At 41.1% G+C, this 27,617-nt stretch overlaps 1 protein-coding gene across 1 annotated transcript in view; it reads left to right on the forward strand.

The window, feature by feature from the left end:
• Window positions 1-2,445: 2,445 nt before the first annotated feature.
• Window positions 2,446-27,617, forward strand: part of LOC109927289 (KAT8 regulatory NSL complex subunit 1-like) — a 114,631-nt gene continuing 89,459 nt past the window's right edge. Inside the window, exon 1 of the mRNA XM_048595834.1 lies at window positions 2,446-4,128. Coding sequence (XP_048451791.1) covers window positions 2,462-4,128 — 1,667 coding nt within the window. The 5' untranslated portion in view covers window positions 2,446-2,461. The remainder of the gene's footprint in view (window positions 4,129-27,617) is intronic.

Genomic DNA, 27,617 nt, shown 5'->3' on the forward strand with positions numbered 1-27,617 from the left:
CCTGTTTGGCAAAGCCAGATTCTTTTCTTTGGGGATCTAACGAGTTGAATAAATAACAGAACTGGTGGATGTGTTTTGTTTAGGTTCTCCGAAGGCTTTTGATAAGGTCCCACACATAGGAAGTTGAAGATAAATAGAGCACCTGGGGTTCATATAATGGCATGGAATGAGAACTGGTTAAAAGACAAGAAACGTAGTTGGAATAAAGGGATCATTTTCAGGTTGGCAGGCTATGACGTGTGGGGTACTGCAAGGGTCCCATCTATTCACTATGTTTCAATGATTTAGCTGTGAGCATATAGCGTAATAATTCAAAGTATGCAGATGACACAAAACTAGATGGTAGTCTCAGTCGTGAAGAGGATACAAAGACGATCAAGGGTATTTGGAGAGGTGAAATGAATGGCCAAAAATCTGGCACATGAAATGCAATTTGGAGAAATGAGAGGTTACCCACTGTGTAGGAAAAACATGAAAGTATATTTCTTAAATGTTGGGAAATAGTGAATTTAAAAGGAACTTGGAGGGGGTCACCAAGTTCATGTTCAGGTACTGTAAGCAATTAAGGCAAATGATAGATATTTGGACAGGCTGTTCAGAAAGGATATGACATATGTGACTTTTGCTCTAAATTGCATTGCTGTGCAAAAGGTCTGCATGCTGATGTCTGGTTTTGGAAGTCACTACTGCGTAGGACCACTGAGCTCTGAACAGAAGAAATAATTGGAGAGAATGTAGGACATATCAGTAGTCAGTAGGTCTTTAAGCCGGACTTTGAGCAAGATGTAGGAATATTATTTTGTCATAACAGCTTGAAAATCATCCATCTGTTCTTGTTATTTTAATCAATTTGTTTGGACAAATTATAACACATTTGTAGGGCAGGTGGGACTTGAAACCTGCCCTTGTAGTCCAGATGGGGACACTACTATTGTGCCAAAACCCTAGAAGGCAAACGTTATATTTATTACAAGAGTTACAAGTGTTGAGATGTCTTACTGCAATTATGTAAAGCCTTGGTGAGAGACCACACCTGCAGTATTGTGTATGGTTTAGGTCTCCATACCTAAGCATAGATATATGTGCTGAACAAGGAGTGCAGTCAAGGTTCACCAAACTAATTTTGGGATGGAGGGACTTTTCTATGAGGAAAAATTAAATAAAGTGACTCCCTGTTCTCTCTGGAAGAATTATTGGTCATGTTCAAAGACACTGTTCTCATGGGGATCGATAAGGTGCATGCAGGAAGAATATTTTTCTAGTTGGGATAGCCTGAGAATAAGGGGCATACCACTTAGACTGAAATAAGGAATTGTCCTTCCCATCAGCTTGGTCATTCAAACTGCTCATCTGTGCCTTAATTCACACTTAATCCTCTTCCCTTCTTGCCCTCTGCTCCCTTCCATATAGTGGTTCTCAAATGATGACTAAATTTATAAAGATTCTGTCCTTTGTTTTGCCTAGTATTTGCCTATTTTTGAATTGGCTTCTATCCTTTTGTCCTTGTGAGCATTCCCAATTTAATCATCAATCATGTGTGGTCATGTCTTCAGTTGCCTCAGCTTTCTAATCCCCTTCCCTTTTCCCCATTTTCTTCCTTCAAGACAATCAATATTTTGGTCATTGACTTCAAGTGTTCTTTTGTTTCGTTTTAATATGCTGTCTGAAGCATCTTGCGACCTCATTTAGCTTCACTGTAATATAACTTAATAGAAAGTGCTGCAGGAATAGGACTGCAAGTATCTGTTGCTTGTTCTTGTAACCTTTCCAGTTGACAATAAGAAGTCAGGATGTCGCTCTCTGTTCCTGCAACCGACAGCCTGATCGATGGGCCGTGAAGCAAAATAGTTACAGGATCTAACATCACCCTACACAATAAATAGTGGTTAAGTACGCCTCATTCTCATGTTAGTATCTCAGTGAATTTTATAGATGGTAATTGTTAAATATTGTGCACAATGCGCCCGTGTTATAAATGACATTTCTTTTCCTATCACCTTTCGCCAAGTTCACGTGTCAGTTTAATTAAACTGAAGCACTGAAACAAACAAAAAAATCTTTACCAGCACTATAGTTGAAGGTTGTGGAATCGCATCTTGTCTGTACTTTAGCCTCTAAAGCAGCGTTGGAAAAGGGGAAGAAAACGGTTTTAAGTGAATGGAACAAGAAATAACTATAACTGAACGTTACAAATCGCGTGCATTTTTTTTGTTCGTATGCTTTGACCTAGATTGTCCGTTGGAATTACTGGTGCGCGCGTTTTTTCCCATGCACCACCGTAGGCGCCATTTTGTGGCGGGGGAGGGGGAACAATCTATAGGTGGAGGAGAGTGGAGGGAGAGAGAGAGTGATGAGAGGGTGGGGGTGGAGAGAAGGCAGCGCGGTTAAGAGGGTGTGGATGGGGGAGGGGAGGAGAATTATAGATGGGAGGGTGGGGGAGGGGAAGAAGTGGAAAAACAAGATGGCCGCCGGCCGCTTGAAGGGAATGGTTGCCCCGGCTGTGAGTGAAAGCGCTGGCGAAGTGCGGCACCAGCAACACGGATTCAACTTGGCCGTGTCGTCATCACCACTGCCGCTGCTTTCGTCGTCGCCCCCTTCTGCTGCGTCCTCGCCACCTTCCTCTTCGGCCACAAATGGCACTTTAGGCGAAGGAGTGGATAATAATAAAAATAATAAACTCGCCGGCCCTTTATATTGCTCGGTTGACCGTATGGACTCTCTGTTTTTGGCCCGGCCGACCAGAGTACGGCGGCGCCCCGAGCCCCAGCCTCCGTCTTACCACCGCGGCGAGAGGGGCACGGCAGCGGCCCGAGGAGGAGGCAACAAACAGCCCGAGACAAATAATTATAATCACCACAACCATCACAACCACCACCACCATTCTCCTCACCGCCGGTACCATCGTCACCACCAGGCCGGGGAGCCGCAGGAGCTGGGGGTGAGTTCTACGGCAATCCCCGGTCTTGGCCTAACCAGGGAAGCCTCGCGGCTCTGCGGCAGACGCCAGGTCGGAATGAATTCCGATGGATTTTTTTCCAGTACGGTCGGCGAGGACAAGGAGAGGGGCAAAGCCGCGATATCTAGCCCTGCCAGCAACGGCCTGACTAAAGAAGTGCCTTGTCTCAGCTGCGACCCTGGCTTGGTGAACGGCAGCAACAAAGCTTCGGGCGGCTGCGGTATTCCGCGGAGTAACGGCGCCATCCCGTTGAACTCGGCTTTGTCTGGCAAGGGAAATCCGGATAAAAACCGCTGCTCCCAGCTGCAGAAAAGTAGCAACACCGCCACCTCCGAACCCGGCCTACTACCCAAAGGCAGCAGCAAAATCCCCGGTCTCGAGTACGGATGTCGAACCGAATTTCATGCCAGCAAGCCCGCGGGAAGTTCACTTAAAGCTCGCCACGGCGAAATAAATCCTAATTGTATGGGGACTGATAATCAAAACAAAAAACATATCGATAGAATAAACAGTACTTCCGGTGACATTATTAACCACCACAATAACTGTAATAGTCTCAGTTGTAATACTAATGGTAGTCACAATATTATTAATGTTAGCCAAGATGAGGTGAGTGCTCAGAGTTTATTAGTTATCGGTAAACAAGCTGAGATCAGGAGCAGGGCTCATCGACTCTGCAAGCGTTTGCAGGTAGTACAAGCTAAGCAGGTAGAGCGCCATGCCCAGCAGCAGCTGGCAGGTTTAGTGCAACACAGTTTAAAACAGTTCTCTTCCTCTTTCACTGAAACATTTCTTAATAGCAGTAATAATAAACATAGAAGCACCTTTCACGGTAACAACGACCTGCTAGTCCGCTCATCGTTGAGAAGTTTTCCAAGAACGGACTCAAAATGCGGTAAAGGAGACATTTTCTCCAGTCCGAGCTCTTCCCTCCGATCTGGCGAGAGTAACAAATGTTTGCTATCTTCGCCAAGTGGGGACACTTTCTCTGGTTTTGTGAAAGATCGAGCTGTTTCTGAGAGTCTGCTGAAACTGGTGACTAGCGTGACTGCAAAGCTCAGGACTTCGGAGAGGGCGTTCGATTCCGATGCCACCGAAAGCAGCTCAGGGGGCGAGACGGATCCAGAGGATGGTACAGGTGGTGCAAAATTCGAGCATCGACATGCAGTTCTGTAAGTAATCGGAATATAGTTTTGCAAAACCGAAGTGCTTTGATAAATGTGTGTAGTATAAATATGTATTTGCCGCAGATGATTGCTTTCCACGTGGAAATATGCAGGGTACGTTCTTAGCATGACATAGCAGTACTGTAAATAGGAGTTGAGGTTTTAGTGTGAGAGATTGACATTTGTTTTAGTTGTTTAACTTGTGAAAGGAGATTTTAATAGGTCAGCAGCAGTAGATCTGGGTGGGAGCACCTCCACTGCAACGGTATGATGCATGCATATTGACTTCCAGTTGTAAGCTGTTGCTCTTAGGGTTGCGGAAGTAATAAAGAGCTCTGCAGCATGTCTTGTCAGTCAGGGGTCATTACATTGTGTTGCTATCTACACAACAAACTGCATGTTTATACATCTTTTTATGATGGTTCAGCACATGTTTGGTTTATTATTTATGCCAACAGAGGCAAGCTACTGTTTAACTTGACATTTAGATTTTCAGATTTGCCTGTCTGTTTTGTTGCCGTGATTAATTGTCTTGAGAGATTTTATGGTTAAAATCTGTGTACATAAAATACTTTAAGTCTAAATTGAAAATGCAAGGAGGTGCAGCATGAATCAAGTTTGATTCACAAGTTGCTCAAGCTTAAACCAGTGAATTGTGACCACATCAGTTAATCCTGTATTATTTTGTATAGCTGGCAATTAGTGTAAGACAGTCTTGTAGCCATTGTCAGCTCTTCAGATTTTCTTCTAAATTTTAATCCCTTCATGTATTTGCACTCAGTGCTTCAGTTTTGACCAGTATTATCCTGAGTCAGCTTGTAGAAATCCAGATTGCTTGATGTATTGTGATATTTGCTCACTTATGTAAAAAAAAGTACCCACATTCTGTTCACTGTGTAAACCAAAGTGATTCATGTTGGTATCTGTGTGATAACACAATTGTCAGAGTCAGTCGTCTTCCTCATTAAATTATTAAATGGATGCTGTTGTACCCTATCCTGCAGTATTTTGTGTGCCATAATCTGTGCCAACTCAGTTATGATGAAAATCATGAGTTTGATCTAAGGAACTACATTTCAATTAGTCTGTTTTAGCATTATATCCATGGGCAAAGTTTGGTTGTAGTCTTAAGTCAGTGCTTATTACTTGTGTGGAATCCTTCATTTCAAGATGTTTACCTTTTGGTCACTTACAGTGTATAAGAAAATAACTGCTATTCCCATTATCTTTATTGAGACCTGTTGGTTTAATGTAAACTAGATTCAAGGGGAGGTGATGATGTGGTGTTAAAGTCACTAGACCAGTAATGGAGAACCCTCGGTTAATGAGTCACAGCCTAAAATTTGAGTACCTGTGCATAATCCCAACTTTCTGTTGCCTGCCACCCAACCAATTTCCCAGCCATGTTAGTAACTTGACCTCAGTTCTGTGGACTTCTACCTTAGATAACAGGCTCTTAAGTTGGACTTCATCAAATGCCTTTTGGAAGTCCATATAAACTACATTCATATACAATCTCCTGTCCACTACTGTAGTCACGTCTTCAAAAAATTCAGTGAGATTTGTTAGACATGACCACCTGTCATGATCTATGCTGGATCTCTCTAATTTACTGAAAATTTTCAAGGTGTTCAGTGACCCCCAACTTTGATTTGAAAACTCAAATTTAAAACTTAAATTTAAAAACAATTTCCCCATTACAGATATTAGGCTAACTGGTCTGTAATTCCCTGGTTTTCCTTTTTCACCTTGCTTAAAAAGTGGAATATGATTGGAGTAAATGCGAATCTTGCAGGAAGTGTGCATTATGTTTGAATGCTTCCTTTGCTTAGTTGGATCTGTAATTTCAAATGCAGATGTGTGAGTGTTATAAAACAGTTTTTCAGACTTTTTATGACTTTTGTTTTGGGTCAGAAATCAACCACTGCTGAAAATGAAGTGTGCGAATGTTAGGTGAGGACTTTATTAATCAAGGTACAGAGTTTAAGAGCAAGGAATTTGTGCTGAAACTGTATTAAATGTTGGTTATGCCACAGCTCGAGTATTGTGTACAGTTTTGTAATCCACCTTATAGGAGGGACATGATAGCGCTGGAGAGGATACAGAGGAGACTTGGCAGGATTTTGTCTAGGTTTCAGTAATGAAGAGAGATTGGACAGACTGGGGTTCTTTTCCTTAGACCTGAGAAGATTGAGAGGGGCCTGATTTTGATTTATAAAATTATGGGCATAGATAGAATAGACAGGAAGACACTTTTTTCCCTTTGGAGGATGCAATGACTAAGGGTGGTCATGGATTTCATAAGGGCAGGAAGTTTAGAAGGGTTGTGAGGATAACCTTTTTCACCCAGAAGGTGGTGGGAATCTGGAACTCCACGCTCTTAAGGGAGAAATCCTCACAATATCAAAGGAGTATCTTAGATGTGCACCTACAATGCCAATACATAAAAGATTTTGGGTTAAGTGCCGGAAATGTGATTGAAATATTTAAGTGGTTGTTTTTGACTGGTCTGGATATGATGTGTGCTGTGAATCTCGACTCTACAACAGCTGGCTTGGCACATTCACTGGACGACAGTCACTGTCTTGGCTAATAAATGGACAATGTCCATATTGGTCATGATTAACTTAGAGTTATGTGAACTTGGGACAGGAGAAAGCCATTTCGTGTGTCCTGTGCCACTATTTGGTGAGATCACGAATGATTTATGAATAACTCCGTATGAATACTTTCCATCCATAGTATCTTTGGTAAAGAAAAATCCATGAATCTTTGTTTTAAAATGACTCTAACGTATCATGTTATGTGACATGCTCTGTGTTTGTGGGGTGCAAAATCATCAGAAATGCTGATTAGCAAAGATGTAAACTGAGATCAGGATTTCATTTAATCAGGAGGCTCCTGATTGGACTTACGATAATACAGATGTTTTTCATCTTGCAAAAGGTGTGGCAACAAAAATATATCAGTGGCGTCAAGGAAATATAGAGCGCTGCAGAAAGAGGGGAGTGGGGACTAAAACTGGAATAAGAGCAAGATGATAACTGCCAGTGTGATTAACTATCGTTAGTAGTTGTGTGAAAGTGGGGCTGATGGGGAACAAGTATTAGTGTCTGTTTTTTGAGGGGTGAGTGACATCTACAGCTTGAAATAGAAGACTTAACCCCAAAATTCCATGTGCAAGAGTCTGTTGATTGTTTGTGTGCCAGATGTAAAATGCTGTGGTAATACTTGCTTATGTAGAAGAAAGTTCTGAACTTGTATCACCTTTTGCCTGTTTCCTGATTTGATTGCTGAAAGGCTTGTCTCTAAATTTTGACTTTGCTCCCTCCTCTTAAACTTCCCAACGAGAAGAAACAGCTTCTTTGTGCTTACCTTATCTGTTTACTTTAAGATATTCAAACTTTTAGTGAAATCACCCTTGATGGTCTAATCAGGGTTTGCAACCTTCCTCAAAATTTATTCCTGAAGGATGGGTGTCATTTTGATAAATTTCTCTATTGCTACGAAGTGTGGTGTCCTAATCTGCTGGGGTCTATTTGGCCATTCCTGAATCAAGACTTCTAATCCCTTATATTCTAGTATGCTAACTATCAAGGCTAACATTCCATTGCATTGTTGATTACTTTCTATACCTGTTTATGATATTGTAATAATCATGTCTGGACTTTGAAGTCCTCTCACGTCCACTGCTTTGATCTTTTCTCCATTCGAAAGTACCTGTTTGACCTTGCAATAGACTACATTGAAGCCACAATTTTGCCTATTCACTCAATCATAAAATTATAGCAATAACAGATTCTGTCTACATTGCCTATTGTTCTCTTATGAACATTTTTTTATTCACTGGTAGGACATGGGTGTTCTGGCTGGCCAGCATTTAATGCCCATCCCTAGTTGCCTTTGAGCAGGTGGTGGTAAGTTACCTTGTTGAACAGCTGCAGTCCATGTGCTGTAGGTAGATTCAGAATGTCTGTATGGAGGGAATTTCAAGATTTTGACCCAGGGACAATGAAGGAGTGGTGTTACGTTTCCAAGTCAGGATGATGAGTGGTTTGGCAGGGAATGTGGTGGTGGTGCAATGTATCTGCTGCTGTTGTCCTTCTGCTGGAGTAAAGCACAGAAACAGACCTTCCAGTTCAAATGTCCAAACCGACTGAGTAGCCCAAATTAAACTAGTCCCAGTCGCCTGCATTTGGCCCATATCCCTCTTAAACTTCATGTACCTGCCCAAATGTCTTTTAAATGTTAGAACTGTATCTGTCTCTAGCAGTTTATTCCAGAAATGCACCACCCTCTGTGTGAAAAAGCCCCTCATTTTAAATCTTTGTCCTTTCACTGTAAAATTATGCTGCCTAGATTTGAAGACCCCAGGCAGAGTGTAAAGACTTATTTTTATTATGCCTGAAGATATGATTTTATAAACTTCTATATGGTCACCCCCTCAACCTCCTCCGCTCCATTGGAAAAGATCGCGCCTCTCCTTATAACTTAAACCCTCCAGACCCAGTAACATGTTTGTAAATTTTCTCTGCACCCTCTCTAATTTAATAATCACCTTCCGAGAGCAGGGTGACCAGAATTGTACACAGTAATCCAAAAGTGGCCTACCAAATGGCCTGTACAAGGGCGCATGGAATCCCTAGTGTGGAAGCAGGCCATTCAGCCCATCGAGTCGACACTGAACCACCAAAGAGCATCCTACCCTACCCACCCCCACTACTCTATCCCTGTAACCGTGCATTTCCCATGGCCAATCCACCTGACCTGCGTGTTTTTGGTCTGTGGGAGAAACTGGAGGAAACCCATGCAGACACTGGGAGAGTGTGCAAACTCCACACAGACGGTCAGGGTCCCTGATGCTGTGAGGCAGTAGTGTTAACCACAGAGCCACCATGCAGAGACGTGTTTCTGTTCTCCAGTGAAAATGGTTGAGAATTTAGAAGGAGCTTTCTGAGGATCTCTGGTGAGTTTGCCAATTCACTTCAGCCAGCTCTGGTTTTGTGTCCACATAATGGACCTGATTTACATTTGTAAAAATTTTGTCTCTGACCTACTCTTTTCTCACTCAAATGGAAAGTTCAAGAATATTACAATCAGTGCTACACTGGGACTATTTCACTATGAAATCACTAATTCAAACAATCCCATTATATAAAACTAGGTCCAGCATAGCCTAGTCTTTGATCGGCTCCACAATATGTTGTTCTGAGAAACTATTTGGAAACCATTTTATGAATTCCTCATCTATGCTACTTCTGCCTACCTGACATTTCCAGTCAATAGGTAGGTTAAAATCTTTAACAGGCTCCCATTATTTCTTCCATTATACGTCTTAGGATGCCTGTTAGGGGGCTTGAACACCATTCTGCCAAGTGACAACTTGCCTTATCATTTCTCATCTCTGTTCAAACTATTTCTACATCCTGGTTTCCTGAACTTAGGTTACCCATCTCAATTGTACTAATATCATCGTCGCTCTCTCTGGCTTAGTGTCTTTGCTAACTATCCTGTTCCTTTCAATCCATATCATTCTGCAGCCAAGTCTCTAAAATGGCTACAGATCATATTTATTTCTGTTGTACTGTCAGTTCATTTGGTTTTCTCAAATGTGTTGTGTTCAGGTGGAGTCTTGAATTTTGTTCTTTTTGCAACTTTTGGGCATATCTATTGGTTTACTTCTGGATTTGTAATCACTGTCCCTTCCTGTAACTGTCTGTTTACCATTTCCTGTATTAATATCTTTCTCTTTTGCCTCGTCTCTGTTCTTCAGTTGACCACATTGTCCCAAATTTGATCCCTTGCCTCCATTATCTTCTTTCAGATCCTGTCTATTTCCCTAGTAATGTAGCTAGCAAGAACTCCAGCCTCAGCATGGTTAAGATGGAGACTGTCCTAATGGTACAGATATCACTTGTCCTCAGATCTTATAAATGTCTAGTGAGATAGTTGATGCATTGGCTTCGATTTTCTAAAAGGTTTGGGAAAAGTCCTAGTAGTTTTGAAGGTAACAAATGTAACTCCTTCATTGAAAATGGGAGGGAGACAGGAAAGCAGGAAACTCCAGACCAGTTAGCTTTATGCCTATCCCAGGAAAATTTTAGAAGGTATGGTTAAATAAGTTTTAACTGGGCACTTTGATGGGTTGAAGGTAATCAGGCAGAGTCAACTTGATTTTGTGAAAGGAAGTTATGTTCGGACAATCTGTTAGAGTTCTTTTTTCTGTTAATAAAGGGAAACTTGAATGGGTGGTTTGTACTTGGATTTCCAGAAGGCATTTGATGAAGTATCATATCAAAGGCTCTTGTGGAAGATAAAAGCTTATGGTATAGAGAGTAGAATATTGGCATTGAAAGAAGATTAGCTAGTTCACAAGCAGAGGATAGCATGAATTTCAGATCGACAAGATATAGCAAGTAGTGTGTCACAGGGCGTTAGTTGTTTACAACTCATAAAATTAACTTGGATGTAAAGACAGAAGGATTGTTTTCAAATTTGCTGACAACACAACAAAAGAAAGTAAATTGGAAAAAGATGATAGGAAACTACAGATGGGTTAAGTGTGTAGGCAAAAATGTGGCAAATGGAATGTAGTATGGGAAAATGTTCAATTGACTAGTTTGACAAGAAGAATAATGATAAAACAATCTAAATAGTGAGAGATTGTGAAGGGATTAGGGTTTCTGGAGTTAGAACTGGTTAGCATACAAGTGCAGCAGATAATTAGGAAAGCTAATACAATTGTATAATTTATTGCAAGGAGAATTGAAAACAAAATTAGGGAGGTTATGCTTCAGTTATACAGGGCACTGATTAAAAACCACCTGTGGAGTATTGAATTGGTTACTTCATTTAAACATGTTGCAAGCAGTTTAGAGAAGGCTTATTAGAATATACTTGGAGTAAGTGGGTTATCTTCTCGAAGAAAGATTGGACAGGCTAGGTTTATTTGACTTGAGTTTGGAAGAGTCAGAGGCAGCTTAATTGAAACATTTAGATCTTGAAGAGTCTTGACTAGGTAGATATGGAGAGGATGGATCCTGTTAAGGTAGAATCTAGATCTAGGGACCTGCTTAAAGATAAGGATTTGCCCACTTAAGACTCAAATGAAGTGTTTCCTGGTAAACAAGGTGGTGACAAGTTATTTAGGAAGGCTGAAATGTGGATTTGTGATTACAATCAGATCAGGTTTGATCTCATTAAATAGCAGAGAAGGCTTGAAGGACTGAATGGCCTATGTCTGCTCCTTATTTGTATACTCATGCCGTTTTCCTTCATTACTATTTCTTTATTTGAATAAGGAATGGGAAATGTGGGTTTCAAATCTGCCCACTTGTCATGTTACGCAAGTGGAAGCCATTTGAGGTAATTCCCTACTCGCCCAATTAAAGGAGAGGGACTGTAAGTTATTTTGTGCTGTTTCGGAGGGGAAGTGAATAAATCAATTGGATATTTAGAAAATGGGAGTTTGAGAAATTCCAGTCTCAAAACTGACCAGTCTTGAATTTATGTGGTGCTTCAAACAACCTTTCAGCATTTTGAGCCACATAATTTTGAAAACTGTAGCTTCAGCAAACAGATACTAACCTACACACAGGAAGGTCCCACAAATAGCAATAAGATCAATGACCAGTTAATACAAACCTACGAAATAATAGTGGAAGCAGACCATTTGACCCCAGGAACTGCTCTGTAATTTAATAAGATAATGTGTGATCTGTTTGTGCTTTGAATTCCATATCCCCGTCTATCCATTTTATCCTTGATTCTCTTGCCTAACAATGTATCCCACTCTGTCTTGTAAATGTTCAGTAGCATTCCAAAGTCACGTAGCCCTCTGAGGGAAAAAAATAATAAACATCTCATCTCCGATTTGAATGGGAAACACTGAATTTTAAAACAGTGCCCCCTGCTTCTGGACTGACCCATAAAATGAAACGACTTTTTCATGTGCACTTTGTCAAAGTCCAGGATTTTGTATACTTCAGTCAAGTCACTTCCACACTCTTCTAAAATGCAGTGGAAACAAGACATCCTACCCATTCCAAGATCGAGCTAGTAAACTACCTTCAAAGCATTTATATCCTTGAGGAAAGGCAGTAAAATTGCATACACATTTCAAGATGTAGCCTCTCCCAATGTCCTGTATAACGAAAGCATAATCTGGTTTGTTCGTTGAGATCACAGGATTTAAAGAGTGTAAAGTTTGGGTAAATTATGAAAGTGCAGCCAAAAGATGTTAATTTTGTATTTAGAACTCGAACGTTGTCAGAGAGAGGGGAAACTGAAAGAGATAATTAGTTCTGGATCAAAATCACAGAATTGTTGTGACACAGAAAGAGGCCATTCAGCCCACTGTGTCTGCACTGGTTCTGTTACTTAGTGCCAATCTCCTGCTTTCTCCACAAATCCCTGCAGCTCATTTCTATCCAGATCATCAAATATCCTCTAGAATGCTTCAGTTGAACCTGAATCCATCTCATACCCTAGCTACTTGCTTTGAAAAAATCACACTGCTCTTGGTTAGTTGCACATCACTTGATTTCTGTGCTGCCTTGTTCTTTTTCCTTTTATGAGCAGGAACAGCTTCTCCCTGTCTGTTCTGTTCAGCCTGCTCATGATTTTGAAGACCCCTATCAAATCTCTCAGCTTCTTTCTCTCCAAGGAGAACCATCCAACTTCTTCAATCTGTCTCATTAACAAAGTTTCACATTCCTGGAACCATTCTTGTCAAGTCAGTTTTGTTCGTTTTAAATCCTGACAAAATGAGAATTCAGTGTTGGCCTGGAGCAGGGGAGAGAACAAGAGTTCAGGACACAGATTCTCCAGAGCTGCAATTTAATGGAAGAATGCATGATTTTTTTTGTGAAATGTGTGGTGCCTGGTAAGTAAACTCTTGTCAAAGGTACAAATGGCATCTTTTTAAACTGTGAAAAAGTTTAACTATCTTAGTTTATCCTGCTTGACCTGTTAACAGGGTTTGATCTTCATCCTCATCCCTTATTCAATGCCACTTCATAGATTTTTTTTGATCTTTATGCTAACTGGACAATCACCTAAAATTGCTTCTCTACCTTTTCTTTCCTAATACCTCTGTCCCCCACCAGTGATCTCTTCATGGTCCCCTTCTGTTGTATGTAATCTCATTGGTATGATGCGTTTCTGTGACATTATCAAAGAAAATGCAACATCAGTTTTCACATGTAGATTGATAGTGCCTAGTTGTTCCTGTTATCCCCTCTCCTCTCAACCCTTCACTGCCTTTAAGTTGTCAGACGACTGCCTGACATCTAGTGCTTGGTATGCAGAAATATCCAACTTAATTACTACTAAAGCCTCCGCATAGCCTGATTCGGATCATCTTCCACCGAAGCCACCCTCGGATTTTTGTTACCTCTGGACTTCACTATTCCAATGCAACAGGAAAAAGCTTCCCATGTTCTACTTTCCCTAAACTTAGGTCATCTAAAATTCTGCTGCCTATTTCTGTTTGGCTCCAAATTTTGTTCATTCATCACCATTTACACTCACTGATTTACGTCGACTTCCAGTCAAGCAATGCATCTATTTCGCAATTCTCATCCTTGTTTTTGAAACCTCTCCAATTTTCTTCCTTTCTGGTGCCGTTTAAACTCTAGCTCTTTGACCAGGCTTTGATCGTGTACCTGAACATCTCTTTATGCAATTAAAATTTTGACAATGTTTCTGTAAAGCATCTTGGCATACTTCATTACTTTAAACAGGAAATGTGAAATAAGGTGGTCTTTGTTATGATGTTTCTACAGCCTTATGCTATGGGTGCATGAGACGTTGAGGTGAGCCATAGAGCGCCAACATTCTTTCAGGCGAGTGGTTTGATATGGAAAATTCCATTCCAACTTTTCAAGGTCATCTTTTAGAAAACAAATCTTGCCAATTGAAGCAAGTATTTCTCATTCTGAAATTTAAGTCCAGCAGTTGAGTTAAAAACTGGAATTTCCAGATTACGACCTAGTAACTCTTGATATTCATGTTGCCTGCCCATGTAAATGTATACATGACACAGAAGCACTTTTCAGTTTAGTTATGTTTATCTTCAGTTGTTCCTACAAACTATTCCAGTTGCCTCTATTTGCTTATTTCAGATGTAGTCTCGTCATAGGTTTTGCTGGACTTAGACATTAGGTACTCTGCATCTACTGTATACAAGTGGCGTACTTTTACTTTGTTCCGACTGATCAATTCCACTAATGCCTTTTGGAAAGCAAGCATGCATGGTGGTTGGATGTAATATGGCTTTATTGCTTTCCAGGTTTAATAAATCGGGCAGCCTTCCAAGTTTGTGTGAAGGAAATCACTTCAGAATGGTCTCAATGATAAGAACAGTTTGGAAGACACTTTTTTAATTGGGCTAAATAATGCAAAAAAGAAATTCTTTAAACTGAAGGAAGCTTTGTAAGAAGGTGTTTGCCATTCTAAAACCCAGTTACTGAAATACATTGAGTGTTGCATCTGCAGTGGGGGAGAATGCTAGACATATTGGTACAGTTCATGTGTTTAGAGCAGTTTTGCCCAGAAACTATAGGGCATTGAAAAACCAATCAGGACCAGTTGTTGTGGGCTCAAGAACACACAGCATCGTACAAACTTCATAATTAATTCCTGGACAGTTAGCTACAGCTGTAAGTTTGGATAACCGGGAGAAGCTTCCCGCCTGCAAACAAAAAGCACTAAACTCTTGCTCTCCCTACATACGTAATGGAGAGGAAACAGATAATCTCCTGATAGCTCGACGATACTAAGAGCTGTAGATGCTGGAGTCAGAAGAAGGATCCCAACCCGAAACATCAACTTTCCTACTCCTCTGATGCTGCCTGACCTGCTGTGTTCTTCCATCTCCTGATAGCTGTTCCCACTCAACCATTTTCCTGTAAATGGCTATCTCTGCAAATTCCTTTGTTGAAAGAAAATGAGTAAGTGTTCAACCAATGAATGAATAAATGAGAATCAATGTACAGGTATTCACAATTTGACACCATTAATTGAGATTTGGAAGGAACCAGAAGAAAGCTGGAAGAAAATAACACCCACTGTTATCCATATGGGTGCCAGAACTGTACATCCCTGATATTTTCTTCTCTTCCCCACCCATAAAACTTCTGTCTTGTCTATTTGGTTGAGTGTTTGCATGTGCATGGATATTTTAAAAAGAAGTAGTGTTTGTTAGAGTTATAAGCTAACAATTTTTTTCTTGCCTTTGGTTAAAAATAGTTAAAATACAGAGTTATTTTCTTGTTAATGAAAATATCTTTTCACTTGACTTATGCAGTTAAATAAAGTTGAGTGACTTGGTGGTGGAACAGGTTTTCAAATTTGTGACGGCACTCTGAATAATAGGGTTTGTTTTCCAGCACACTCCCTCAGTGTATTGTGGCACCATATTTGCAGCAAAAATCAACTTGCAGGGCCTTGGAGCATGTGAAACCCACTGGGATTTTTTTTTCTCAGAAGTGTGCTCTGTCTCAAAATTATACTTGAATACCAAGTACTTTCAGATGAGATTAATGTCTTTACTGCATAAACTATTAAGACCTTTTTGTATTCCTAATTTGGTCCTTTTTGAAGGATAGTTTTTTAATATTGATCATCCTGTTTAAGATGGGTGAGAGAGTTCTCATCAATAACTAAGATCTTTTAGCTAGGGCATCAGGACATTTTACTTTTGCAAAGTGACTTTTGGTTATTGTTAGTGACAAGGATTTTTTTTCACGTAGCATGTTGGTTGCAGAGGCTGCCTGCAGATTAGCTTGAGTATAGCAGCTACTTAGAAGTAATGAACCTTGTGAGATTCTGAAGAAGGGTCATGGGACCCCAAACATTAACTCTGCTTTCTCTCCGCAGATGTTGCCAGACCTGCTGCGTTTTTCTGGCAATTTCTGTTTTTGTCTCTGATTTCCAACATCTGCAGTTCCGTGTTTATTTTTGACCTTGTGCGATTCTTTTTCTGAATTGTGGGAAGCTGGTTCATTAACAGCTTAAGGTGAGAAGTGAATATCTTCAGTGTGGAAGAAAAGGAAGAGCTCCCCACAATCCACTTCTCCAGGACTGAAGTTCCCATCTGTACCACTAGAATATTGGACTTGTCTCCAAAATAAGCCCGCTTTATAATTCCTCTGCTTTGGAATTTGTGCCAGGCTGATTCATTTTAGACGTGTAGAATTATGTTTGAAATGCATCTGCAGTAAAAAAAAATGTATAATTAACGTCTTACTGTCCCCATTGTTATTGCATAATCATGCAGTATGTGACCTCGTAATTCTATGAGGAAGTAGTTCTTTCTTCAGGACTAGCCGCAGAAGATAATGTGTATGAAAAGATCAATTGCCATACTCAAATCCATCTAAATTCACTGACTTTTTAAGTGCTGATGGTGCATTCCTGTTGCTCCTATCACTGATCAGCTAGTTATGCATTCCTTTATCTGAACAATTGGTTCTTCAGCACAGTGTCTAACTGGAATGTTTCTGTCTGCAGATGGATCAGAATCAGTTCCAAGCATGTTAATTGACATTTGATTACTATGAAATTGGATGTGTTGTTACATGTTCGATTACTGGGAATATATATAGTGTTCTTCTTACTTAGTCCATTTACCCTGCATGCCATGACAATAATTTTGGGGCAGTAGTTCAATTCAGTTCTCTCGCCAAGTCAAAAAGTGTACTGCTCCTTTGTTTTTTTTTAAATGGGAAAATAAGTTTTCAATTTACTGAGACAAAAAGATATAGAGCTGGATGAACACAGCAGGCCAAGCAGCATCAGAGGAGCAAGAAAGCTGACATTTCGGGTCTAGACCCTTCTTCAGAAAATCTCTTCAATTTACTAAGTTCTGAGGAAGGGTCACCGGACCCGAAACGTTAACTCTGTTTTCTCCTCCACAGATGCTGTCAGACCTGCTGAACTTTTCCAGCAACTTTGTTTTTGTTCTCTTCAATTTACTGTTGTTTTAAACTTTACCAGCACAAGATCCGGATGACTCTACCTTTTATATGTAACCATTCTTGAAGTGTCAACCTTGACCTACAAAGGGATAGTCAAAGGAATAGTCACTTCAACCTCTTGGCCTTTGACTTCCAAGTAGATCTGAGTTTTTTTTATTATTCACTCTTGGGACTTGGGCGTCACTGACTAGCCAGCATTTGTTGCCCGTCCCTAGTTGCCTTTGAACAGTGTGGCTTGCTAGTCCATTTCAGGGGGCATTTGAGAATCAACCACATTGTTATAGGTCTGGAGTCGCATGCCAGGCAGGTGAGGATGGCAGATTCCCTTCCCTGAAGGACATCTGTAAGCCAGATGGGTTTTTCCAACAATCGGCAATGGTTTCATGGTCATGAGTAGATTCTTAATGGTAGATTTGTTTTTAATTGAATTCAGATACTACCATCTGCTGTGGCTGGATTCAAACTGGGTCCCCAGAACATTAGTTGATTTTGGATTGATAGTCTCATGATAATACCACTAACTCTTAATTCATACCAATTCTTAATATGAGGCTGAAAAACATCTGTGATCGATTTGCAGAAAAGCATGTGAGAAATTTCTGCCGACCTCTTGTAGATGCTATGGATCTGGAGCCATCCAAGCCAGACCAGGTCAGAATTGCTTCCCTAAAGGACAGTAATGAACCAAATGTTTCTTTAAATGACAATCAATGATAGTTTAAGATCACTATTACTGAGACAATTTTTTTACATTCAGATTTGTTAATTGATTAATTGAAATTGTTCATCAGTTTTAAATTACGCCATTACCTTGTCTGTCAAGTTGAATCCAGTGATATTCCCCTATCCGTATGAAGGACACTGCAACTGGTTTATGACCTCCTTTAACATCTATGCACGTACACCTTCCAATAATAGTGGTGATCAAGGATAGAGATCCTTGCAGGTGCTGAGGGCAGTACAAGATTTCCCTTTTAGTTGGTTGAGATGAGTGGATTAAATGCCTTCTGGTCTTTGCTGTTAGGAGTGATGTATTATTAACTAAAGGTGCATGTTTTGAAGAATATACTGTTACATGTGTAACAACACCAACAGCATTTCAAAAGTTACTCTGCAGTTGTAATTTGCCTAGGGATATTCTGCAAAAGAGTTTAAACATGCGTATGAGTTCTTCCTTAAAATCAGAAGCATTCTGGTTTTCGTGTTTAGACTCACTTGCATGTTTCTGGCACATCTTGCTTCAGCAAAAGGTTTTGTAAAGGAAGTCCTTTTCTCTTGTTCTGAAGCTGCTTTCTAGTATATTATTTGTTAATGATGTGCAGGCTAGGTGGGTTTGCCATGGGAAATGTAGGGTTACAGGGTGGGAGGGATGCTCTGAGAGTCAGTGTGGACTGGAGGGACTGAATGGCTTGCTTTCACTGTAGGGATTCTATGAAATGGACACAGCAAGGATTGAAACTTGTGCCTCAGTTATCACAATGATCAATGAAGAGTTCAGGAGTGCAAGCCAGGGGCAACACCAAGCATGCCTTAAAATGAATGGGCAACCTTGAAAAGCTGCAGTGCAGGACTACTTGCATGCCAAGCAGCACGAGCAGCAATTGATAGGCAGGGTAACCAGCGTATCTCTCAAAAACTCTGCAGTTCCGTCACATCTAGTCATGATAGATGGTGGACATTTAAACAATGGACTGGATGAGGAAGCCCTACAAATATTACCGTCCTCAATGCTTGCAGAGACCAGCACGTCAGTGCAAAAATTAAGGCTGAAGCATTTGCAACTTCAGCAGAGGAACCAAGTTGATCATCTTGGCCTGGTCCAGAGGTCCCAACGTCACAGATGAGATGTCGTTTAGCCAATTCAGTTCACTCCATATGATCTAAAGAAACAGCTGAAGGCGCAAAAGCTATGAGCCCTGACAGTATTCCAGCAATAGTAGTAAAGACTTATGGAAAGGAACTTGCCGCAACCTTTGCAAAGGCATTCCAGTGTAGCTGCAATGCTAACATCTACGGAACAATGTGGAAAATTGCCTAGCTATGTCTTGTCAAGAAAAATAAGTGCAAATTCAACCTGGCCAATTACTTCCCACTTGGACCACTCTTGATTGCTAGTAAAGTGATGGAATGGGTCATTAACAGTATTATCAACCCTACTTAGATGGATCCTGTACACAGCATCATTTCACTGCCTGGGATCTCTTCTGTTACTCCGCCAGTGGTTTCTTTCCAGTAATCTGCTCTCCTGTGTCAGAGTTCTCTTCTTGCAGAATCTTTGTTACCTTTATCTCTCAGGAGACCAGGTTACTGCCACATTTTTGTGGTTTTCCTTTTATAGGGGCTAACTTCTCCCACGTTATAGAAATGCTTCATCTTATTTGTTTGTTGTGTGCAGTCTGACTGTGCACTGTGTGATCCCTTTCAAGATTGATACACAATCACATTTGCAGCATGTTCAAAATGGAATTGGCATTTTAGCCCAAAAAGATCCCTTTAGACTGAAATGTTAGGAGCATCAAGCTCAGAGAACCCTGAATCTGTAGGAGTGTTCAGGACTGGATAAGATGGAAGAGTGAGGCTTTTTACAGGTGTAAAAGGAGCAAACCGACGGAAGATCTAATGGACTATGGAAAGTGCAGGGCCATCTTAAAGCAATCAGGAGAAAATAACTTGGGGCATAAGGAAAACATTACTGAGTAAGATCAGGGAAATCCCAAGGTATTTTGTAAGTATATCAAGGGGAAGAGGATAAACATGGGAAGAATAGGGCCCATTCGGGACCAAGGGGACAGTATGTGCAGAGTGCATTGGTACAGTGCTTACCAAGTATTTCTCATTTGTCTTCATTTTGGAGATGGAGTGTACAAACTTCAAAAAAGTGGGATTATGAAGTTTTTGAGCAGTTTGACATAGGCAGTGAGGAGGGATTGGGGAATTTGGCAGGCTTAAAGTGGACAGATCCCCAGATCCGCATGATTTGTATACAAGCCTGCTGAGGGAGTCAAGGGAGGAAATTATAGGTGTTTTGTTCCAAATTTTTAATTCCTCTCTGGCCTCAAAAGAGGTGCCAGAGGCCTCGAGGGCAGATAATGTGTTCCACCTTTCAAGAAGGGTGATAGGGATAAACCAGGGAATTACAGACCATTGAGCCTCAAATCAGTGGTAGGGAAACTATTACAGAAAATTCTGAAGGACAGAATTAATCTCTACTTGAAGAGGCAAGGTTTGATCATGGATAGTCAGCATGGTTATCAGTGGAAGGTCATGACAAACAAATTTGATTGAATTTTTCAAGGAGGTGACCAGGTTTGGAGATCAGGGTCATGCAGTCAATGTACTTTATATGGATTTCAACAAAGCGTTTGACAAGGTCCCCAGTGGGAGATTGGAAAGAAGGTAAAATACACGGGATCTAGTGTAACTTGGCCAGTTATATTTGAAATTGGCTTAGTGGTAGAACAGAGGGTGATGGTGGAAGGCTGTTTGTGTTGCCAGGGATAGGTGTCCAGTGGCATGCCACAGGGATCAGTGCTTGGTCCCTTACTGTTTTTAAGAAAATGTTGGGTGGATGATGAGTAAATTTACATACAACACAAATATGGGACAGTTGGCTGACAGTTAAGAAGAAAGTTTTGGGTTACATTGGGCAGGTCTGTAGCGGATGGAATTTAACCTTGGTAAGTGTGATGTAATGCACTTTAGAAAAAGTAACAAGACAATGGCAGGATACTCGGAAGCTCAGAGGAACAGAGGGTTTTTGGGTTGCTAGCCCATAAATCCTTGAAGGTGAAAGGGCAGATTAATAGGGTAGTTAAAAGGCATAGATTGTAAGAGCTGTGTCAAAATTTGGAGAACTGTTTGGCGTTCTGGTCACCGCACTATAGGAAGGATGTGTTTGCACTGGAAGGAGTGCAGAGGAGAAGTGAAGAGAGGCTGGATAAGGTTGGGTTGTTTTCCTTCAATGGGATCTGATTGAGGAATATAAGACTCTCGAGCGTGGACAAGGAGAAGCAGATGTTTCCCTCAGCTAAAGGGTCATTAACAAGGTGAAAGGCAGGAGGAGATTTGATAGAAAATGTTTGCATGTGGATGGTGGTGGGAATCTGATATGTTCTGCCTGGGAGTGTAGTTGAGGCAAGAAACCTCAACCTTTAAAAAGTACTTGGATGAGCATTCGAAATACCATAACATTGAAACCTATTGAACAAGTGTTCGAAAGTGGGGTATTTAGAATATTTGGAACAGTTGTATTGGTGCAAACGTGATGGGTCAAAGGATTCTATACTGTATAATTGTGTTAAACAGACTACGATGCTTGATTAGGTCAAGTTTGTTCCCTAGATGATACGTTTCAGATTGTTTCTGTGGAACATGGCTTCCCAGCCCCAAATTAAAGTTTCAGTCCTGTGTTCAGATCCTTCCCTGGCTTTGCCGGTCTCCATCTCTGAACTTTCTAAAATTCCATAATCTAAACTCTGCATTCCTGACTTTGACCTCTTGTGCATCAGATCTTTGTATTAGCCCCACCAGCAAGTACCATGCCTCAACTGTCTCAGATTGTGGAATATAGAGTCGTAGAGATGTACAACACGGAAACAGACCCTTCGGTCCAACCTGTCGATGCTAACCAGATATCCTAAATTAATCTAGTTCCGTTTGCCAGCATTTGGCCCATATCCCTCTATATCCTTCTTATTCATATACACGTCCAGATGCCTTTTAAACTTTGTAATTGTACCAGCTTCCACCACTTCCTCTGGCAGTTCATTCCACACACACACCATGCTCTGTGTGAAAAAGTTGCCCCTTAGGTCCTTTTTAAATCTTTCCCCTCTCACCTTAAACCTCTGCCTTCTAGTTTTGGAATCCCCTACCTGGGGCAAAGACTTTGACTATTCACCCTATCCAGGCCACTGATGATTTTATAAATCTCTATTAAGTCACCCCTCAGCCTCCAATGCTACAGGGAAAATAGCCCCAGCCTATTCAGCCTCTCCATATAGTTCAAACCCTCCAATCCTGGCAACGTCCTTGTAAATCTTTTCTGAACCCTTACAAGTTTAACAACATCCTTCTCACAGCAGGGAGACCAGAATTGAATGCAGTACTCCAAAAAACATGAGTTCCCAACTCTGATACTCAAAGCACTGATTAATAAAGGCAAGCATACCAAATGCTGCCATTACTACCCAGTCTGCCTGCGACTCCACTTTCAAGGCACTATGAACCTGCACTCCAATGTCTGTTTATTCAGCAACACTCCCCAGGGCCTTATCATTATGTGTATAAATCTGCCCTCCCAAAATGTAACATCTCACATTTATCTAGATTAATCCATCTACCACTCCTCAGCCCATTGGCCCATCTGATCAAGGTCTCGTTGTACTATGAGGCAACCACCTTTGCTGTCCACTACTCCACCAATTTTGGTGTCATCTGCAAATTTACTAATCATATTTCCTATATTCACATCCAAATCATTTTTATAAATGATGAAAGGCAGTAGACTCAACACTGATCCCTGCGACACACCACTGGTCACAGGCCTCCACCTGTGACAAGTAACCGTCCTCCACCACCCTGTGTCTCCTACCTTCTAGCCAATTTTGTAACTAACTGGCTAGTTCTCCCTGTGTTCCATGTGATCTAACCTCATGAACCAGTCTACTGTGTAGAAGCTTGCCGAACGCCTTGCTGAAGTCCGTTTGGACAATGTCCATCGTTCAACTTCATCAATTGTCTTCTTCACTTCTTCCAAAAACTGAGTCAGGTTAGACAGACACGATATCCCACACGCAAAGCCATGTTGACTATTCCTAACCAGTCCTTGCTTTTCCAAATACATATAAATTCTGTCCCTCAGCATTCCCTTCAACAAGTTGCTCACCACTGATGTCAGGCTCACCGATCTATAGTTCCCTGGCTTTTCCTTACCACCTTTCTTAAATAATGGCACCACATTAGCCAACCTCCAGTCTTCTGGCTCCTCACCCATGGCTATTGATGGTACAAATATCTCAAAGGGGCCCAGCAAACACTTCTCTACCTTCCCACAAAGTTCTAGGGAACACCTGATCAAGTCCCGGGACTTTACCCACGTTTATGCATTTTCAGACTTCCAACACCTTCTCGTCTGTAATAGGAACACTTTTCAAAATGTCGCTGTTTATGTCCCCAAGTTCTTTAGCTTCCATATCTTTCTCCATGGTAAGCACTGATGCAAAATACTTGTTTATTATTTCCCCCATCCGTGGTTTCACACATAGGCAGCCTTGCTGATCTTTAAACGGCCCTAATCTCTCCCTAGTTACTCTTTTGTCCTGAACGTATTTGTAGAAAACCTTTGCATCTCCTTAACCCTATTTGCCAAAGCTATCTAATGCCCCCCCTTCTGCCCTCCTGATTTCCCTCTTAAGTATACTTGTACTGCCCTTATACTCCTCTAGGGATTCACTTGATCCCTGCTCTGTCTATACCTGACATATACTTCCTTCTTTTTCTTGACCAAAACCTCGGTTTCTCTCGTCATCCAGTTTTCCTTCCAACAACCAGACTTTCTCTTCACTCAACAGGGCCATGCTGTCCCTGGACACTTGTTATGTCATTCTTGAAGGCTGCCCACTTTCCAGCTGCTGCTTTGCCTGTGAATGCTCCCAAACATCTTTTGAAAGTTCTTGCCTAATACCACGAAAATTGGCTTTCTTCCAATTTAGAATTCTGACTTTTAGATGAGGTCTATTCTTTTCTGTAACTATTGTCGAACCAAAAGAATTATGGTCACTTGCCCCGAAGCACTACCCCACTGACATCTCAGTCTCTTGCCCTGCCTTATTTCCCAAGAGTAGGTCAGGTTTTGCTCCTACTGTAGTAGGCACATTCACATATTGAAGAAGAAAATTTTCTTGTACGTGCTTAACAAATTCCGCTGCGTCCGATCCTTAACATTACGGCAGTCCCAATCTATGTGTAGAAAATTAAATTCCCTCCCATTATTTGTTCGCTAAGAGCTCTTCACTCTCCTCAGGGATCATGCTTTGACTATTTCCATCATTTTGTTTTGATGGTGCTGCAGAGGCGGCATGTATCTAAGAAATTGGAAAGGATCTTTGATTGTGATTGTTGGGAGAGCGTGGCTCAGTACTGGCGATAATTCAGGCAGTTGACTGACATTGATGAGAAGTGTAGTGGAGTTGTAGAGCCTGGACCAGATCTGTTCACAGGATGGCAGGACTGTCCAATGAAGAGAGATTGAGCAAACTGGGCTTCTGTTGCTGCGTGGGAAAATGAGAGGTGATCCCATAGAAGATCCCATTGAAAATCCCATTGAAACCTTCAAAATACTTGTAGGTAGCTGGGTTAGATATATGTAAGATGTGCCCCCATAAGGGGGAGTTAAGAACTAGGGCCACAATTTAAAATTAATGGAGTGTCACTTAGTTCCAAGATGAGACCTTTTTACTCTGAGCATTATGAACATTTGGAATTCTCTGCAACAGGGTGCAACTCAGTCTCTAAGTATGTTTAAGGTAGATATTGATATTTTTCTGATCAGCAATGGTATGCAGCGTAATGGGGATGGGGTGGGTCAAAGACATTGAAGAGTTTGATCAACCATGATCATATTGAATGGTCAGGAAGCCTCAATAAACTGAACGGTCTTTCATTCCTGTGGACACATGTTGAAAAGGCAGATTTTGGAATTGGCATGATGTTCTGAAGTAGAATGAGGGGCAGAGGTGAGTGTGGTGGCAATCACCAAGAGAAGGTGCTAGAAAAACTAAAAGGTCTGAAGGTGGATAAACTACCTGGACCAGATGGACTACGCCACCAGAGTTCTGAAGAAGATGGCTGAAGAGGTAGTGGAGGCATTAGTGGTGACCTTTCAGGAATCACGTAAGTTGGCAGGATCCCACAAGACTGGGAAATTGCTAATGTAATCCCACCCCCCATCCCTGTTCAAGTAGGGAGTAAGGCAAAAGGTGGGACATTACAGGCCGATTAACCTGACCTTGGTCGTTGGTAAGATTTTAGAGTCCATTATGAAGGTTGAGATTTCTGAATACTTGGAAGTGCATGGTAAAATGGGGCAAAGTCAGCATGGTTTCATCAAGGGGTGGTCATGCCTGACAAACCTGTTAGAATTCTTTGATGAGGTAATGAGCAGGTTAAACAAAGGAGAGCCAATGGTTAGTATCCACTTGTGCTTCCATAAGGCTTTGACAAGGTGCCGCACAGGAGGCTGCTGAGGAAGATAAGGGACCATGGTGTTAGAGGCATGGTATGAGCATGAACAGAAGATTGGCTGTCTGGCAGAAAGCAGAGAGTGGGGATAAAAGGATCCTTCTCAGGATGGCAGCCAGTGACTAGTGATGTTCTGCAAGAATCGATGTTGAGACCACAGCTTTTCAGTTTGTACATTAATGACCTAGATGAAGGAACTGAGGGCATTCTGGCTAAGTTTGCAGATAGGTGGAGGGACAGGTAGTAGTGAGGAGGCAGGGAAGCTGCAGAAGGATTTAGACAGGGTAGGAGAGTGTATTCCATCTGCCACTTCTTTGTCCAATGTGGGAAAGTGAGAGGTCATGCACTTTGGTAGGAAGAATAGAGGCATAGACTATTTTCTAAATGGGGAGAAAAGTTCAGAAATCTGAAGTGCAAAGGGACTTTGGAGTCCTAGTCCAGAATTCTCTTAAGGTAGACTTGCAAGTTGAGATGGTAGTTAGGAAGGCAAATACAATATTGGCATTTATGTCAAGAGGAGTAAAATATAGAAGCGTGGATGTACTTCTGAGCATCATTAAAGCTCTGGTCAGACCACATTTAGAGTATTGTGAGCAATTTTGGGCCTCATACCTCAGGAAGGATGTACTGGCCCTGGAGCTGGAGCAGGTCCAGAGGGGTTTATGAGAATGATCCCAGGAAAGAAAGGATTAACATATGAGCAACATTTGAGGATTCTGGGTCTGTACTCGATGGAGTTTAGAAAGATGGAGCGGGGTGTGGAATCTACTTGAAATTTACGGAATACTGAATGAACTGGACAGAGTGGACATTGGGAAGATGTTTCCATTGGCATTAGAGTCTAGGACCTGTGGGCACAGCCTTAGAATAAAGGGAAGATGCTTTAGAATGGAGATAAGGAGAAACCTCTTCAGCCAGAGAGTGGTGAATCTACGGAATGTATTGCCACAGAAAGCTGTGGAGGCCAGGTCATTGAGAATATTTAAGACAGAGATAGATAAGTATTTGATTGTCATGAGGTTCAAAGGTTACAGGGGGAATGGGGTTGAGAAACTTATCAGCCATGATGGAATGGGGGAGCAGACGTGTTGGGTTGAATGGCCTAATTTCTGCTCCTATGTCTTATGGTCTAACTACACAGTCTTGTGATGGAGAGAAGATGGGGCCAGAAGCTCAGCTCAGGGTTGATGAGAGAGTCAAATTTTTAAATAGCCTGGTTTAACTGGAACATGGTAGCCATGGAAAACAGTGCAGTTGGATGTGATGGCTCAATTTGTGGCCAGTTTAGTAGGAAGTTCATCTTAGACTAAATATCATAAAAACACAAGTTGTGGGATGATGGGGATGAATACAGAGTAGCCTTGTGTTAGTACCTTACCAAACGTCTTTACGTCGACTGCGTACTTTTTATCAATCTAACTTGCGACCTCAAAGGAGTGTAATACATTTGTCAGACATGATTTTCCCTTCATGAAGTCTTGACTTGATTATTTCATGTATTTCTAAATGCTTTGCTATCACAATTTTTTAAAACTAATAGATTGTAACATTTTTCAAATGACATGTTACGCTAACTAGTGTATGGTCGCTTGTTCTTTGTCCCCTTCCTTGTTTAAGTAAGGGTGTTATATAGTCAGTTTTCTAATTATCTGGGACTTTCACAAAATAGAAGAATTCTTGAAAGATTGCAGCCAGTATTTCCACTCTTTGTGTAGCTACATTAATATCCTAGGATACAACCCATCAGGTCCAAGGGACATATCAGCTGTTAAATCCCACTAGTTTCCCAATACATTTTGTTTCATGATTGTACTTGCTTCTATCCGTTCAGCCCCCACCCTCCTCTGTCCCTGTCTTTTATCATGAAAATTAATGCAATTATTTATTCAATTCCTCTGCCATTTCCTGCTTCCCCATTATAAGTTCCCCTGGCTCATTCTGTCAGGGTTTACTTCAGCCTCTGACTTCCATTTTATTTATTTAAAGAAAACTATTACTGTTGTTTTAATAGTATGTGGCAGTTTACTCTCAAAGTTTGTTTTCTCCATGTTTATTAATCCTTTTTGCTCATCTTGTGTTTTTTTTTAGAAATTTCTCAATTCTTTGGTTTACTGCTACACTTTGCCACATTGTTTTTTTTTCTTTCAATTTTTAGACATACACTGCTTTTAACTTGCTTGGTTAACCATGGTTGGTTTAATCCTGTCCTTCCTTTCTCTCTTACTGGGAACTATCTTTGTTCTGGGTCATGAACTGTTTTCTTCAGTATTTGCC

This window comes from Rhincodon typus, chromosome 4 (assembly GCF_021869965.1).
Source record: "Rhincodon typus isolate 14 chromosome 4, sRhiTyp1.1, whole genome shotgun sequence".
NCBI classification, from domain to species: Eukaryota; Metazoa; Chordata; class Chondrichthyes; order Orectolobiformes; family Rhincodontidae; genus Rhincodon; species Rhincodon typus.